Below are 17521 nucleotides of genomic sequence, written 5' to 3'. Positions count from 1 at the left end.
CAGATCCTTCCCCTAATTCTGGGGTAGAGGTAGAGGTAGGTACAAAGAGCACGTTAGTCTGTGCCCACGCTTTCTCTATGCTCCAACCCTCCTACTTTACCTGTGGGCCTGGGCAGGTGGTGTAGAAGGTCCTGGCCAGAAGTAGGGGTGACAAGGGATCCTTTTAGCTCCTCCTGTCTGGAGTCTGTTACGCAGTTATTAAGGCTCTTGGGGAGGCATGGGTGGTGGTGAGGTTGATACAGCTAGGCAGAAAGGCAGAGGCCTAGGGACTTACTGGTACGAACTGGGGACCCAAGCATCCTGCTCCCTGGCCACGCCCCAACCCCATCTAACTCCCTCCTACCCTTCATTGAAGTAGGGCACAGTGACAAAGGTTTGAGTTTGGACTCTTCCTTCTTATACCTGGCAGTGGAACAAAGGGGGTGGGGAGAGCTCTGACTGGAAGGTTATCTGTGTGGGTGTATGATGTATGTATGCTCTATATGTACACAACTCACACACATAATATATACATACTTTGGTGGTGGTCGCAGAGAAGGAAGGATACAGGAGGCCCTCTAGTGGAAACAGGGATTCTAAGCAGTTCTTACTTTTTTTTTCCAAGAAAGGCTTGTTGGAAGACACCTCCATTTTAATAAAAGCATGTAGTTGCTGAGTAATAGGGTTTTGAAGCATTATTGGTGCATCTGAACTGGAAATCTGCCGCAGGAATTGTCTTTCTGCTTCTATAGTCCCTCCAATTTTAAACATGCAAGGCCTTGCTACTCTTCATTTTTCATCTCTTATATGACCTCCTTAGTTATAATACAGCCAATACTGTTGAAGGTCTGGTATGCACCAGGTCCTGTACTTAGTTAACCAACACAGTCAAAGACATAGCCCAGAGTGGCTGTGTGTGTGCACACACACACACACTCACCCACATGCATACACATGTCCATGCTACACACAGGGACTCCCATTCTACGTCAGTGTATATAAACATACAACATAAGAACAAGTCCCCTAACCCCTCTTCCAGTCAGTTTTCTGCCCCTGAAACTCTCATCTGGGAATTCTGGAATGATGTTCATCTTTACGACACTCAGCTTTCTTTGTAAATACATACTCCTAGGGACATCATTCTATGTATGACCTGTTTCCCATTCCATCATCTTCAGATATATCCCTACAACAAGTTTAAGATGCTCCTTTTAAGATACTTTTTGAGATTTCAATGAAGGTCAAGAGGTGATGTATCTAATAAGGAAGAAGTTAGACTCAGTCACACTCTAAGCTCCTTGTGTCTTCTTTATGATCTGTGTTCCATCATACCCTTAGTCAGTTATTGGTGGGGGTGGGGAGAAACAAAGGCCAAAAAACATCTAAGGAGGAGGCGTCTACTGCCTATGGTTCCAGGTGCTCATTTCTTTAATCAACCACATCATAAAAATCAGAAAGAAAGAAACCACAATGAACAAAGGGAAAGGAAAAAACAACAGCCTTTTTCTCCCCAGCCTCTTCTTTCTCCTCTTCCTCCTCAGGGTGGGGGGTCACATCCGGGGCTGAGTGCTGGGTCCCAGGCAGGTCTGCTAGGCAGACAATTGAGTTTCACTTCCTGTCAACCCCAGAACTGAGGCAGGATGTCTTGGGGTATGGTGGGGGACCTATACAGGTAGTCAGTAGGGGTTGCTTTAGAATCCCCTCTTGCAGAAAGTCCCATTGGACAGTCCACTAACTAGTACTCATCAGGTTGTGCAGTCAAGACCCAGACATCCCTTTAGTTTTCAGTCTTCATCCTATCATTAGTAAGAAGGCTAAAGAGGGCCTCCCTGGTGACGCAAGAGGTTAAGTTTCAGCACAATGAAGCAACTGCAGCAGAAGTTTGATCCCTGGCCAGGGAGCTGACCCACATGGCGCAGCTGACCTCTCCTGTTTCCTGGCTGCTCCCCTCAGCAGTGTATCTCAGTAGATCTGCCTGTTCTGCTCCCTACTCTGTACCCGGTAAATCTTCTCAACCTCCTGCACCCCTGGCCTACAACCCAGCTCTTGTTTGCATAAAGAAATATATCTTGGGCCTCCCCAGTGGCGTAGCGGTTGAGCGCTGGGTTGTGAAGCTGCTCACAGCCTCTGCAACGCCGGTTTGATACCTGCCGCCAGGTGAGGGTCCCACATGGCACGCAGACCTCTCCTGCCGCCCGCTGCTCCCCTCAGCAGTGTACTTCGTCAGTCTGCCTGCTCTGCTCTACTCTCTGCTCTGGCTCTGGTGAATTTGTAACAGGGTGGTCCCTAGGAAAGGGGGAGGTTCCAGGTTCCTGCCCCATGTTGGGCGCCAATCTGTGCCACCATAGATATGGTAGAATAAAAATTAAAAGGGGGGATTGTAACAGGGTGGCCCCCAGGAAAGGGGGAGGTTCCAGGTTTCCTGCCCCATCCAAAAGGAGGGTGGAGCTGAGAGAGAGAAGAGGCTGCAGAGGAGACTGAGGAAGGAAGCAGGATGGAGCCAGAAGGAGACCTGGAGGAGGCGCATGGAGCCTAGAGACACGTGAAGAAACTGTGCTTGTCTTTTGGTCGTGGATGGGGTGACACAGATGTGGGTGAGACCCATGGGGAGGTGACAATGGCAGCTTTTATTTTGATTTTGATTTTGCTCTTTTCCTTCCGGGCTTGTCTGCTTGTTTCTGACCCTTTTCTGTGGGTCCCCACTGGAAGGTGCTTTAGACTTGGGGCAGGCTTTGGGGCCTTGCTCTGGGCCAATCCCATTTGGATGGACTTTTACCCACGAGGAGATGGGTAACTTTGGGTGCTTGATTTAGAAAATAAATTCTTTGCCTTTTCTGTATTGTTTCCTATTGTATTAAAGTTCCTTCCCATTAAAGTCTCATATGTTTTGTGTTGATGCGGCGGATGGCAGAACCCATTTAGAATAGGCAGGTTTGCAGGTGTGGGCTGCCCCTCTCCCTGCCCTGTAACAAATTCTCTCACCCTCCCATGCTTCTGACTGTATCCAGTGCTTGTATAAATAAATAAATAAATAAATAAATAAATAAATAAATAAATAAATAAAATGATTTTCCTTTTAAAAAAGAAAGAAACCTTAAATAAATCTTTACAAAAAAAAAGGCTAAAGACAGAATGCTAGATCTGGCAGGCAGAGAGAAGAGCATGGGTCAGAACACTTGGAATAACTGTGTTTGATGCAAATCAGTTCTTAAATGAATCTTTTTAAGACCTTCAGAGTTGAGCCTTTGGTGAAAGTCAGGGAGGTGGGGCATGGGAAGGGAGACAACCTGGAACCAGAGAAAACTTTCAACCTCCACTTCAAAGTCTTAGGAAGTTGCTGGTCAGCCATTGCTGCTTTGCTTTTAACTGCCGCACGCAGCTTGGTGCTGTAGTGGACACTAACGTTCTCCCGGGTTCCAGAGGTTATACAGGCACTAACGTTAGCCAAAACGGGGCATTTGGGGTAAGGTAAATGGATCGATAAAGAATAGACCGGGGGGGGGGGGGCGGGGGGGGGGGCCGGGCAGGACCGGGCAGAGCCAACATCTGAGGAGAGGAATCTGCGGTCGGCCCCTCCCGGGCCGTAGGGGAAACGAGTTTAGCAGGACTTAGCCCTGAAGGAACAACGGCAGCTGAATGGCGCCGGGGAGGCCGACACCCGGGTTTGTTTACAGAGGGAGGCCCGAGCAGGGCAGGGCAAGAAGCGTGGCCGTGCGGCCGGGTCACGGGCCGGCTGCCCCTTTGCTCTCGGGCCGCAGACTTGGACGGGCTCATCACGCACTCACTGGGCCCGCCCGGGCCCTCGGCAGCCCTCTGACCCCGGGCCCAGTCCGGGGAGGCGCTGGGGTCGAAGGTCAGCACGCCGGGCCGTCGTCGCTGGGCCGCCCGGGCCGCCCCAGGGGCCGGGCTAGACCAGGGGCGCCGCCCCGCCGGGCCCGCTGCCGCCTCCTGGGCCGGGTCGCTGCCAGCGGCCCCGAGGCCGCGGGACCGGAGACGCCGGCAGCTCCCCGTCCCGCGGCCGCCTCGCGCGTCTCCGCGCCCGGGCTCCCCGGGCGGCGCAGGGCCGACGTCACGCGACCCCAGCCCCCGCCTCCGGGAGAGGGTTATTGGGGGGCTCGCATTTAGCCCCAACAGCGCCGGTGTGCCCCGCGGGGGCCTCAGAGTCTGCGCCCCCCCCCCCCGCGCCGACCCGGGCCGGGCGCGCCCCAGGGCCTGGACGCCCAGCCGCCCCCGCGCGTCGCCCCCTCCCGCTCTGCGGGCGCGCCGGGCCCCGGGCGCCCTCGCAGGTCCTGGACGGACGGAGCGTGCCTGCGAGGCGTGCCTCGGAACGTCCCGCAGGGCCCAGAGGGCCGCTTTTCGCCCAGCAGGCGCTCGACAGGGGCCCAGAGGCAGCACATGAGCCCGGGGCATGTAGTTCATTAAACTTCGGTTCTCCGCTCGCTTCCTCCTCGGCCTCCGCCCGTGAAATGGGGCACTCGCCCTTTAAGGCTAAGATGGTGGCTTGCTACGAGCAGGACTCCACTTCCGGTGAGGAGGGGGCGGGACCCCAGCCCGCTCGCGCCGGAAGTGGTTTGCGTTTTCAAGATGGCGACTCCCTATGTAACTGACGAGACCGGCGGTGAGTGCGGGAGGCGCGGAGTCCCTTCTCCCCGGGCTCTCGGGGCAGGGGTTCGGACTTGGAATGGGGTCTGTGCCCCGCCCATCCCGGGGCCCCTCCTTTGCCCCGCCCTCCGGACCGCCTTCTCCATTCATTCTCTCCTACCGGGTGTCGCCTGCGCCCTCTTCTGGTCTCGTGTTTGGGGGTCTCTGCTTCCGGTCACCCAAACCCTGGGGTCCTTCAATATTGGTCCATGCCCCAGGACCCTCTGGGCCCCTTAGGCTTTTCTCCAGCAGTTGGAGCTCCTCTTTCTCTTTTATGTTCTTCATCCTTGGGGGCTCCAACACTCTCAGTTCCCTCCAATTCCTATCATTCCCCCCATTGCCCCTCCCCCATATTTTAATTCTTTTTCTGGAAACTGTATCTGCGGAAGACCTCCTTGTTGCCACATAGTGCCCTGTTCACTCTCTCTCATCTTCACTGTTGGGTTATTGAGATCCAGAGGTGTGAAGGTAGAGGAATCTAATATAACTTTCATCTTTAGTTTTCTTAGTGATGCTACACTCACCTGCCTTCTTTGGGGATGGTGATGTAGGAGTTGAGGGATTTAAGGTGGAAGACGGCAAACAGGAAGGTGTGTAGTGGCTTCTCAATCCCTCTGACAAGTTGATAGAACCCAGTATTCCTTCTGGCTGGAGAAGTATTTCCAGCCTGGCTGATTGAGATTCTGAAGTGTCTGTTGTGCATGTGAGGTTTGTGTGTTGAAAACTGAGAATTCAAGATTTCCTTTGTGATTTGGCCCCAACCTAATTTCCTCAGAAAAATGTGCTTAGTAGTATCTACATAGTGACAGTCAAGTAAGATAGTGTATATGAAAATGCTTTGTGAAATGTTTTTTGTAGCCCTCATCATGTATGTGTAGTTTTGTGTAGAAGTGATGACTGTGTGTGCCGTGTTGCAGAGTCATTTTAAAATGTGTCATTTATGCTTCTTGCTTTGCTGCTTGACATGTTACTTTTCCTGTGGTATCTAATGACAGCCCAGGTCTTCTCCCCAGCCTCACATTTCAAAGTGGTCTAACCTCTCTCCTGCTCTCTACTCAGCAGGTCCTTTAACCAACTGCTTTTAATGTGTTTTTAGAAAATGTTACATATTGTCCACACTTATTTTTTAAACTATTTTCTTTAATCAGTTTTAATGAAAATCCAGATCTCACACATCACCCTATGCTCCCATCAAGAGATATGTTCTGTTCCCAGTGACTTTGTGGAAGAGGAGAAGAAATCACTGCTTTTTTTTCTTTCTTTCTATCCCTCACTACATACAGGCCATTAATCTACCATGGTTACTCTAGTCTTCATGTAAAGTTTTGCCGTGTAATTGTAGCATTTTCTCTAAAACCCCAGTGCCATCATCCTCTGCCCACAAGGAGCTAGACTTACATAGTTTTTCTCCACTTGGTCATTCTTGGTGTCCCTAACATATATGGAATACTCTTATATGAGACCCCTTTGCTATATATTTTCAAACCAGCAATACATCAGAATCTATAATGTAGACCTCATCTGTGACACCGCCTCGCTTCAGGTGGTCCCCGTATTTACTTCAGCCTCCGTATCCATCACCTTTTCACCATCACCAAACAGCCTTTTGCTCTCCCTAGGTTCTTGGGTTGTTGATCTTTCCCATTTCTTCGAGTTTCCCCTCATGACTACTTTGATGCTGTCCTGCTAGACCTGGGTGCCCAGCCACTTAATATTAGCTTCATTATTGGCTTTGTTCATTTTGATCCTCTCTTTAAGCAAGCAGTAGTGTTCTTTTGAATCATACCCAGCAACTTTTTTCTTGGCTTCTGCTTCTAAGCCAAAGCACAATGGTTAGAGAAAAGGCACAGAAGCTAGCACACTCAGTATACTATAACTTGATGTTCACTTCTGCCACGGTCATAATTTCTCCAGTTCTTTTTTCTTGGTTTGCTTACAGTCTGCCATGGCTGTTTTCCCAGCCCTTTTCAGCTCACTATGACATTCTCTTTTCATTTCTCCCTCTTGTGGCAGATGATCTCACTTTCTGTTTCATTGAAAAAGCAAGGCCTAATGTCTGTTTCTTTTCTATTCACAGCCTGATTTCTTGAATATTAGCTCTACACCTACTATTTCCACTTCCTCACTGCTTGTTCCTTAACTCTTTGTAGTCTTTTTTCTAGCACCTGTCTCTTGTGTTGCCAATTCTAAGTGCCTGATAAGATTCTAGTTTACCTTATCCTTTAGTACTGTTGTAACCTCCTAAATGGTTGTCCTGCCTCCGGTCTCTTTCTCTGTTCACTATTACCAGATTACTGGTCCTTAAGACCAAATTTAGTTTTGCAGTTTTTCTTCATATAATTTATCAACCCAGAGTCCACTGTTAAACTTGGTATATGTCCTTCTGATAATTGATTTTTTTCTGCGCATTTAACCAAAACAATTTTGGTATATAAATATTTATATCTTGCCTTTTCATTTAACCTTATGACTTAACTTTTTCTGTACTATTAAAAGCTCTTTGTAAATATCTTTTTAAATTCCCGGAAGAGTGTTTTATTGTTTGGGTATTTACCCTCTCTTACCTTTCTTCTCTTACTGGACTTTTAAATCATATCCAGGATTTTTGTTATAAGAACTTTGTAAACTATTTTTGTGCCTAAGTCTTTGCTTCCATTTAGGGTTATTTTCTTAGGATAGATTTCCCAGAAATAATATGGCTGGGTTGGAGGACACAAACATTTATTTATTTTATTAATTATAAAATTAATTCATGTTGAAATTTGGAAAATATTTTATTAGTAGTAAAAAAAATAACGCACTTACATATTTAGAATTCCAGAAGTCAAGGTTTAGTCTGTCTTTTAGTCTGTCTTTCTATACACATAAAACATATCTATGCTTAAAATATTTGGAAACATGCCTATATTTCTCAAAATATGGTCCTTACTCAGAACACTTAGATCTGTGAGATGTGCTACAAATAAGTACTTAAAATTAAGATGCCTGTGCTCACATAAATTTGGGCAACATTGTAAACCATATTCTCAACTTAGATATTCACATGAATAAAGACATTAACTCATTTAAGTCTTGCCAATAAACACAAACTTTTTTTCTCTGTTAACTCAGAATTTCACAAACTACTTTTTTTTAAATAACACCAAATCTGTTTTTTTTTTTAAGATTTATTTATTTATCTATGCATACAAGAACTGGGGTACAGGCCAGAGATACGGGGGGTGAGAGGATTCACCAGAGACAGAGTGTGGAAAGAGAACAGGCAGACGCACTGAAATACACTGCTGAGGGGAGCAGTGGGCGAGACAGGAGAGGTCTGCTGCGCCATGTGGGTCACCTCCCCGGCTGGCCGGGGAATCGAACTCATGCTGCAGTGGCTGTGCACAGCTTCATAGGTTGCATCTTAACCCCTTGCACCATCAGGGAGGTCCCAGAATTTCACAAACTTCTTTATAGTTTTTTTTTTTTTGTAACCTTGTTTATATAATAGGCAAGTAGTAATGTTTTGTTGTGTGGTTTTTTTTTTTTTAAAGATTTATTTATTTTATTTATACAAGCACTGGGTACAGTCAGTCAGAAGCACGGGAGGGTGAGAGAATTCACCAGAGCCAGAGCAGGGAACAGAACAAGCAGACTGACGAAATACACTGCTGAGGGGAGCAGCGGGCACGGCAGGAGAGGTCCACGTGCCATGTGGGACCCTTGCTGGTGGCCGGGGATCGAACTGGCGCAGCAGAGGCTACTGGCAGCTTCCCAGCCCAGCGCTCAACTGCTGTGCCACCAGGGGAGGCCCTTGTTGTGTTTTTTTTTTAAAGATTTGTTTATTTTTGCATACAAGAACTGGGGTACAGGCCAGAGGGGTGTGGAGGGTGGGTGAGAGGATTCACCAGGACAGAGTGGGGAACAAAACAGGCAGACTGACTGAAATACACTGCTGAGGGGAGCAGTGGGCGAGAGAGGAGAGGTCTGCTGTGCCATGTAGGTTGCTTCCTGGCTGGCTGGGGATTGAACACATGCTGCAGAGGCTGTGGATTGCTTCATAGGTTGTGTCTTAACCCCTTGTGCCACCAGGGAGGCCCCAGTAATGTTTTTATATAGCAAAAATTTTGGGAAATGTTGCTAAACGATAGAACTCTCTTGTATTTTCTTGCTTTGTTAATCCAGCTATTTTCTACAAAAGTTGGTTTTACCATTTTTGACCACATTGGGATTCCATCATTAAAAATTCTGCTTTGATAGATGAAAATAGCATTTTGTTGTTTTAACTTATATATCCTTAGATTATTAGGTTGAACTTGTTTTATCATTTATAACAATAATAATGCAAAAAAACAGCCTTTAAAACCCACACCCTGAGTTCAAGTGCTGCTGCAGTTTACTGGCTTAATAACTTTGGGCAAGTTACTAAATTTCTCACCATCTGTAAAACTGTAATAATCATTTATGGAGTTGTGAAAATGAAAGAAAATAATCTGTAGCAACACTAAGTGCTGTGCTTGGTACAAAGCAAGGACTCAGTAAAGGATAGCTATTTTCTTTTGCATATCAACTATCAAATCTCCATACCATTCACTCTTACAGTCAAGACTCTAAGATGAACACAAGCCACTTGGGGGGAGGGAGCGGACAGTAGCATGCTGATATGTAGTCAAGACTGAGCACAGAGTGCAGATGCTACTTTTGTGATATCCTAAAGTTTGTTTCCTTCGCTGTACATAATACTTACCTAGAATACCTACCTGTTGTCTAATCTCAACGAGGTAGTTGGACAAAGTTTCTGGTTTAATGTTCCTACTTATTAATAAATGTTCTTTCCTAATCATTCTTAACATACTATCAGTTTTCTACGGCTCTGATTTTGCTTATTATTCTTTGTAGACTGTCCTTCCCTGTAGAAGTATTAGCCCCTGACTTGCTGTTATTACTAACTACCTAGTCTTTAAGATCAAGACCTTGAGGTTTTTCTGATTTCCTATTATCGTCCCTTTTCAAACAAGGCATGATTATTTATTCTCTTAAAGTGTCTTTTTTTTTTTTGCATAGAAGAACTAGGGTGTAGGCCAGAGGTACAGGGGGTGAGAGGACTCACCAGAGACAGAGTGGGGAGCAGAACAGGCAGACTGACGAAATATACTGCTGAGGGGAGCAGCGGGCGAGTCAGGAGAGGTCTGCTGCGCCATGTGGATTGCTCCCTGGCTGGCCGGGGATGGAACTTGTGCTGCAGAGGCTGCCAATTGCTTCATAGTGCAGTGTTTAACCCCTTGCACCACCAGGGAGGCCCCTCTTTTTTCTTTTTTTACAAAAATTATATTAAAAAATAAGTAATACAAGACACACAGATGTGTATTTTAAGGGTTAATGGTTTCTACTATTACTTCCAAGTTTCCCCCCCCCCTTTTTTTTTTTAATTTTTTATTGTGGTTACATTGGTTTACATCAGTGTAAACCATATCTTAAAAGTATAGGATTCAGATGTTGTCCCCATAGCACACCACCATGAAAACACCCACAACCCCCCACTACAATCCATTGTGCACCCTCCCCAATTTGTTCTTACCCCTCTCCAACCTCCCCCCGCTTCATACCTCAGTTTGGGTTTGCCCCTCTAAAGGTAACTGGCATTAAAGGCTTGGAATGTGGACTTCCACACTTTTGCCGATTTCTCCCATTACCCAAAAGTAGACTGTTGCCATTTGGTATGATTTGGTAGGTTATTTTTTGCATCTGAGAATACTCTAAATTTTTTCCATATAAATTAATGAGAGTAGCATTCCCAGACTCAAAAAGTAACTACCAATTAGGAATGTTCTAATTTCGGGTAGAAGAGGAAACCTGTCTACAGACATTAAGTGCTGCTCCTTGCTCCAGCAAGGTTGGGAGCATGCGCTTCACAGTGGGTCTCAAAGGGATCCTTGGGGATTCCCTAAGATCCATTTATGATGTCTGCAAACATAATTTTTTTTTTAAAGATTTATTTATTTATTTATACAAGCACTGGGCACAGTCAGAAGCGTGGGAGGGTGAGAGGATTCACCAGAGACAGAGCGGGGAGCAGAACAGGCAGACTGACAAAATACACTGCTGAGGGGAGCAGCGGGTGTGGCAGGAGAGGTCTGTGCGCCATGTGGTACCCTCGCCTCGTGACCAGGGATCAAACCAGTGCTGCAGAGGCTGCAGGCAGCCTCGCAACCCAGCGCTCAACCGCTGCGCCACCGGGGAGGCCCATAATTATTTTTATACTATACTATTATTTGCCTTTTTTTGCTGGGTTGACATTTACACCAGTAGTGCGAAAGTAACAGAGGGAAAACTGCTGGTCCTTTAGCTTAAGCAAGGTGGTGGCACCGACTGTAGTAGGCGTCGTGTTCTTCACTGCCATACGCTTGCAGTAAATAATGCCAATTTTTCTTAAGAATATACTTGCTGGGCCTCCCTGGTGGTACAAGGGGTTGGGTACCGTATTGTGGGGCAATCCCCAGCCTCTGCGGTGCGAATTCAATCTCCAACCAGCCAGGGAACAACCCACATGGCGCAGCAGACCTTTCTCGTCTCTCCCACTGCTCCTCTTAGCAGTGTACTTTACGGTTAATCTGCCTGTTCTGTTCCCTGCTCTGTCTCTGGTGAATCCTCTCACCCGCTGCATCTCTGGCTTGTACCCCAGCTCTTGCATGCATAAATAAATAAATCTTTAAAAAAATAAGGGCCTCCCCGGTGGCGCAGCGGTTGAGCGCTGGGTTGCAAAGCTGCCGGCGACCTCTGCGGCGCTTCGATCCCCGGCTGCTCCCCGGCCACCGGAGGAGGGTCCCACATGGCGCGCAGACCTCTCCTGCCGCCCGCTGCTCCCCTCAGCAGTGTACTTCGGTCCTTCTGCCTGCTCTGCTCCCCGCTCTGGCTCTGGTAAATTCTCTCACCCTCCCGCGCTTCTGACTGTACCCAGTGCTTGTATAAACAAAACGAACGAACAAACAAACAAATAAATAAATAAAAAAAAAAAAACATGCCTCTATAAAAAAAAAAAAAAAATATATATATATATTATATATATACTTGATGCAATAAAAATTGCTGATTTATTAAACCCTGGCTCTGAATATATACCCTCCCCCCAGCTTTATTGAAATATAATTGACATGTAACATTGTGTATGTTTAAGGTGTACATGTGATGATACGGTGCACATATATACTACAAAATGTTTACCACAAAAAGGTTAGTTAACATGTCCTTTATCATGTAATCACCATTTTATTGTTGTTCAGGTGAGAACATTAAAGCTCGAGTCTCATAGCATCTTTCAAGTATATAGTATTGTTAACTGTTGCCCCCATGCTATACATTAGATCCCAAAACTATTCATCTTCTAACTGAAAGTTACACATCTTTTTTTTTTTTTTTAAAGATTTATTTATTTTTATACAAGAGCTGGGGTACAGGCCAGAGGTGCAGGAGGGTAAGACGATTCACCAGCGACAGAACGGGGACCAGAACAGGCAGATGACCGAAATACATTGCTGAGGGGAGCAGCGGGCGAGACAGGAGAGGTCTGCCACACTGTGTGGGAATCTCCCTGGCCGGTGGGAATTGAACCCGAGTTGCAGAGGCTGCAGACAGTTTCACAGTGCTACGCTCAACCCACCAGGGAGGCCCTACACATCTTTTTTTTAAAAAGATTTATTTATTTATGCATACAAGAGCTGGGGGTGTAAGCCAGAGGTGTGAGTACGGCAGGGGAAATGAGCGGATTCACCAGAGACAGTGGGGAGCAGCACAGGCGGATCCACTGAAATACACTGTTGAGGGGAGCAGCGGGGAGACATGAGGGGTCTGCTGTGCCATGTGGGTCAGCTCCCTGGCTGGGGATCATACTTGAACTTGGTGTTGCAGTGGCTGCTGATAGCTTCTTAGTGCTGAGATTTAACCCCTTGCACCACCAGGGAGGCCCAAGTTACACATCTTTTTAATGTTGACTAAATGGGAAGTAAGCACTAAATACTGCACACCAAAGTAAGATTGTGTCTCAAGGAGAAGCTCTGGTGGGAGTCATCCAATAAACCTCCTTTGTATGGAAATCCATTTTCATTTGAAAGAACCACTGATAAACTATAGTAATTCAGACTTGGAATCTGGTAAGCATTTTCCTGAAAATGTAGGAAGCAAACCTGTCACTTCAAAGAAAACAGTTGACAATGTTGCCAGCTAAAATTTAAGCCTTCAAGTGAAAATGAAAATTTTGGAAAAGTTGTGTCTATCACTGTGAGCTTAATAGTTTCCCAGTGAAGACATTCTGAGATTAATGAATGTGATTTTTTTAAATATTGCGTAGTGAAATGCATATTACAAAACAAGAGTGGAAGGAGGATCTTGAAACAAAAAAGATCTGAGGATTTGCTGTTCTATACATTATCCTGCAACTTATTTTTTCACCTAGTATATCATCAACACCATTTAATGTCAGTGTGTTTATATCTACCACTCTTTCCCATAACACAGAGCTGCTGCCCTGTCATGTGGATGTTCCAGATGTATTTAACCAGTCACTAGTAAGGACCAAGTTGCCTTCAGCATTTTGCTAATTTAAATAATGTAGCAACAAACATCATTTACATATATCTTTTGTGTACTGGAGCTTTAACATCTGTAGTAGAGATTCCTAAGAATTGAGCTGTTTTTCATAATCTGCAAATAAGACTTCCCTTCTCTACAACAGCTGCTCTGCTCATTTCTCCTTCCTATGGTTCTTGTTTTTGTCCCTTTACTCTTTCATTCACTTACTGCCTTTTGATGTCCCCCATGCATTTTTTTTTTACTTACTTTTTTTTTATTCATACAAGCACTGGGTACAGTCAGAAGCGCGGGAGGGTGAGAGAATTCACCAGAGCCAGAACGGGGAACAGAACAGGCAGGCTGACGAAGTACACAACCATGCATGTTTTTTAAAAACTCCGTTCCCTTCCTGTCTTACCAACTAAATAATAAAAATAGAGACTCCCCAAGGGCAGGGGAGGTGCATCATGCGGTGTAGACGCGTTCAGTAAATAATGACAGGGGCAAGACTGAGTGTTAATATGAGCAAAGGTGCGTTAATGGACTGCTGCTGAGGGAAACTGTGCATTCATGCATTCTTTCAGCTGGAGAACGATTTGAAAATTCGAAAGAGTAACTCCAATTTAATTCTCTCATTTCAGGCAAGTACATCGCCTCAACACAGAGACCTGACGGGACCTGGCGCAAGCAGCGAAGGGTGAAAGAAGGCTATGTACCCCAGGAGGAGGTCCCAGTGTGCGTGGTTAGGCCTAAGGAGGGGGTATTTAACGGGGTCCCCACATTAAGAAAAAACATATGTGCCTGTGAGTTCAGGGAAGAATTTTCTGATTCCAGGATCCCAGGAAATGGAAGGAGGGACTGGGATTCAAGGATGAGCGAGGTTTACCAGTGACTAGTCCTGTTCCTGTGGCCTCTGTTCATCAGAACCTCCAAATAGCATCTCAAGATCTAGAGCTTTGGGCCATAGGGACCCTTCTACAACCCGCAGAGCAGAGGAAAGGTGGGGGAACAACCACAGAGAAAGGGGGGCAGCAGGAGAGTGAAAAAGATGGAGTGATTTGGGAGGTTATGAAAAGGGTAGAAAGTCAGTGATTCAAATGTGTGTTCCCTGCAGGTATGAGAACAAGTATGTGAAGTTTTTCAAGAGTAAACCAGAACTTCCCCCAGGACTGAGCCCTGAGGCTACTGCTCCCGTCACCCCATCCAGGCCTGAAGGTGGTGAGCCAGGTCTCTCCAAGACAGCCAAACGCAACCTGAAGCGGAAGGAAAAGAGGCGGCAGCAGCAAGAGAAAGGGGAGGCAGAGGCCTTGAGCCGGACTCTAGATAAGGTGTCCCTGGGAGAGACAGCCCAGCTCCCCAGTGCTCCACCGGGCTCCCAAGCAGCCCCCACAACTGCCTCTGACCAACCTGATTCAGCTGCTACCACCGAAAAGGCCAAGAAGATAAAGAACCTGAAGAAGAAACTTCGGCAGGTGGAAGAGCTGCAGCAGCGGATCCAGGCCGGGGAAATCAGCCAGCCCAGCAAAGAGCAGCTGGAGAAACTAGCAAGGAGGAGGGCACTGGAAGAGGAACTAGAGGACTTGGCGCGAGGCCTGTGAGGCCGGGGCACAGGGAACGGACAGAGAAACAGACCATGGAGCTCCCTGGGGCCCTGGGGAGTGTGGGCAGCAGGAGTCAGGAGGGGCGCTCCTCCCATCCTGCCTGGCTTCCAGCTCTCATGGCCCAGCTCTGCCCTCCAGAGCCTAGCCGCTCCCCCATTCCTTCCCGTGTCCTCCCAGCTCCTGTTTTATGGACTTTGCCCCCGCCCATCCCCAGTGTTCAGAATCTCAGTGACTACCCCAGGTACCTTTGCTGCTGATTTGGGTGTCTTGTTTAAAAGAAAGTGGGGTGGGTGGGAGCATTTTGGAGAACTGAGGCTGAGGGTAGGGGGAGTACACCCAGGTCTTGGAGTCTTGGTTCCTATTCGCAGTGTTTATGGGTTATTTCCCGCTCCATCCCTCACCTCTTTTTTTTTTTTTTTTTTTTTTTTTTTAAAGAACAGAATAAACTCAAGTAGACATCATGTGTCTGGCTTGGCTTCATTCCAGTTTGGTACAGGAAAACAAGTTTTAGGGCTAACACTCCCTTTAATTTTTTAAAAATGATGAATATATGACTAAATTAACATCAGTGATTTCTGTGTATGTTTGCTCAGACTTCATTGACAGAAATTAGTGTTATAATAAAATGAAACTTAGAAAAAATTTAATTTGACATGTTAATTTACATGGGCCATCATTGTCCTGCCTAGCAAAGGGGACTTTTGTACCCCATTTTGTACCTCTCTTACTATTTCTTTTTTTTTTTTTTAATAGAGGAATGTTTTTATTCATTTATTTATTTGTTTGTTTTATACATGCACTGGGTACACTCAGAAGCGCGGGAGGGTGAGAGAACTCACCAGAGCCAGAGCGGGGAGCAGAGCAGGCAGAAGGACCGAGGCACACCGCTGAGGGGGGCAGCGGGCGTCAGGAGAGGTCCGCGCACCATGTGGGACCCTCCTCCGGTGGCCGGGGAGCAGCCGGGGATCGAACCGGTGCCGCAGAGGCTGCGGGCAGCTTCGCAACCCAGCGCTCAACCGCTGCGCCACTGGGGAGGCCCTCTTACTATTTCTTTTTTTTTAAATTTATGCATACAAGAGCTGGGGTACAGGCCTGAGGTGTGTGTGTTGGGGGTGGGTGGGTGAGAGGATTCACCAGAGACAGAGTGGGGAGCAGAACAGGCAGATGTACTGATTACACTGCTGAGGGGAGCAACGGGCAAATCAGGAGAGGTCTGCTGCCCCATGTGGGTAGCTCCCTGGCTGCCTGAGGATCGAACTCGTGCTGCAGTGGCTGCGGACAGTTTCACAGACTGCATGCATCTAAACCCCTTGTGCCACGAGGGAGGTCCTCTTCCTATCTCTTTTTAAAGGTAATCTTGATCTACCACACAACTTCCCTAGAGCAGATCCTTTGAAAATTTACCTTCTCAGGGCCTCCCTAGTGGTGCAGTGGCTTGAGCGCAACACTGTGAAGCTGTCCGCAGCTTCTGCAGCACAGGTTCGATTCCGGGCCGCCCAGGGAGACACCCACATGGCACGGCAGACTTCTCCTGTCTCACCTGCTGCTCCCCCCAGCAGTGTCTTCAGTCCATCTGCCTGTTCTGCTCCCCGCTCTGTCTCTGGTGAATTCTCTCACCCTCCTGTGCCTCTGACCTGTACCCCAGTTCTTGTATAAATAAATAAAAAATCTTTAGGAAAAAAATAAAAAAAAATTCACCTTCTCAGATGCCACCCCAATATGGCATTGTGGGGTAAATTAGTGATACAGGAAGAGAAATTTACAACCAAAAATTGCTGTCACTTGATTTTTGCATATTTTGTGATTCCACACCCTTGCTTAATGCAATCTTTCTAATCAGCTGCCATTGCAGAGACCCACAGAGGTGGGTGTCAGCTGTAGTCAACTACCACAGGAATTCAGGGTTCTTAGCCTGACTTACAAGGTGCCATACAACCTGGTCTCATTTCTTGCCATTGCTCAACTCTGCTCAAATTCCATGTTCTGGTGATACTGAACTGCTTTTCAGTTATTATAAAAGCCCTATTCTGTGAACCTCAGTCCTTGTTCCTGCCTGTTCTTTTTGCCTAGGCTTTCTGACTCTCCTTAATTAACTCTTTTTTTTTTTTGTCACCATCACCCCAGTTTTTTTTTTTAATTTTTAAAAAAAGATTTATTTATTTATACAAGCACTGGGGTACAGTCAGAAGCTGGGAGGGTGAGAGAATTCACCAGAGCCAGAGCGGAGAGCAGAACAGGCAGACTGACGAAGTGCACTGCTGAGGGGAGCAGCGGGCGGCAGGAGAGGTCTGCGCGCCCTGTGGGACCCTCCTCTGGTGGCTGGGGAGCAGCCAGGGATTGAACCAGCACTGAAGAGGCTGTGGGCAGCTTCACAACCCAGCGCTCAACCGCTGCACCACCAGGGAGGCCCCCTTAATTGACTCTTACTAGCCTTTGGATTGTACCTTAAATGATACTGTCTCTGGGAGAATTTCATTACTTTCAAGTATTAAATTAGGTGCTTCTCTTCATTTGCTTCCTTCACACTCTACACGTAGGTTTGTAATGACATTTATTACTTTATATTGTCCTGTTTACTAGTTATCCCTGATCATCAGAACATGTGCTCCTTGAACTGTAGCAGCATGCCAACATAGTGCCCAATATAATAAGTTATCAAAATTTTTTAAAAGATTTATGCATACAAGAGCTGAGGTGTAGGCTGGGGTAGGGGGTGAGAGGATTCACCAGAGACAGAGTGGGGAGCAGAACAG

At 46.8% G+C, this 17521-nt stretch overlaps 1 protein-coding gene across 1 annotated transcript; it reads left to right on the top strand.

The window, feature by feature from the left end:
• The first annotated feature begins 4293 nt into the window (after positions 1 to 4293).
• Positions 4294 to 15227, top strand: PYM1 (PYM homolog 1, exon junction complex associated factor). Its single transcript, XM_037514943.2, has 3 exons — positions 4294 to 4600; positions 13809 to 13902; positions 14282 to 15227. Exons 1-3 carry the CDS (start codon positions 4567 to 4569, stop codon positions 14763 to 14765), a joined length of 612 nt encoding a protein of 203 aa, XP_037370840.1. The 5' UTR covers positions 4294 to 4566; the 3' UTR covers positions 14766 to 15227.
• Positions 15228 to 17521: the final 2294 nt, after the last annotated feature.

Source organism: Talpa occidentalis, unplaced genomic scaffold (genome assembly GCF_014898055.3).
Source record: "Talpa occidentalis isolate TD23 unplaced genomic scaffold, MPIMG_talOcc4v2.1 talOcc4.16, whole genome shotgun sequence".
Lineage (NCBI taxonomy): Eukaryota > Metazoa > Chordata > Mammalia > Eulipotyphla > Talpidae > Talpa > Talpa occidentalis.
This window is presented reverse-complemented; position numbering and strand designations above follow the sequence as displayed.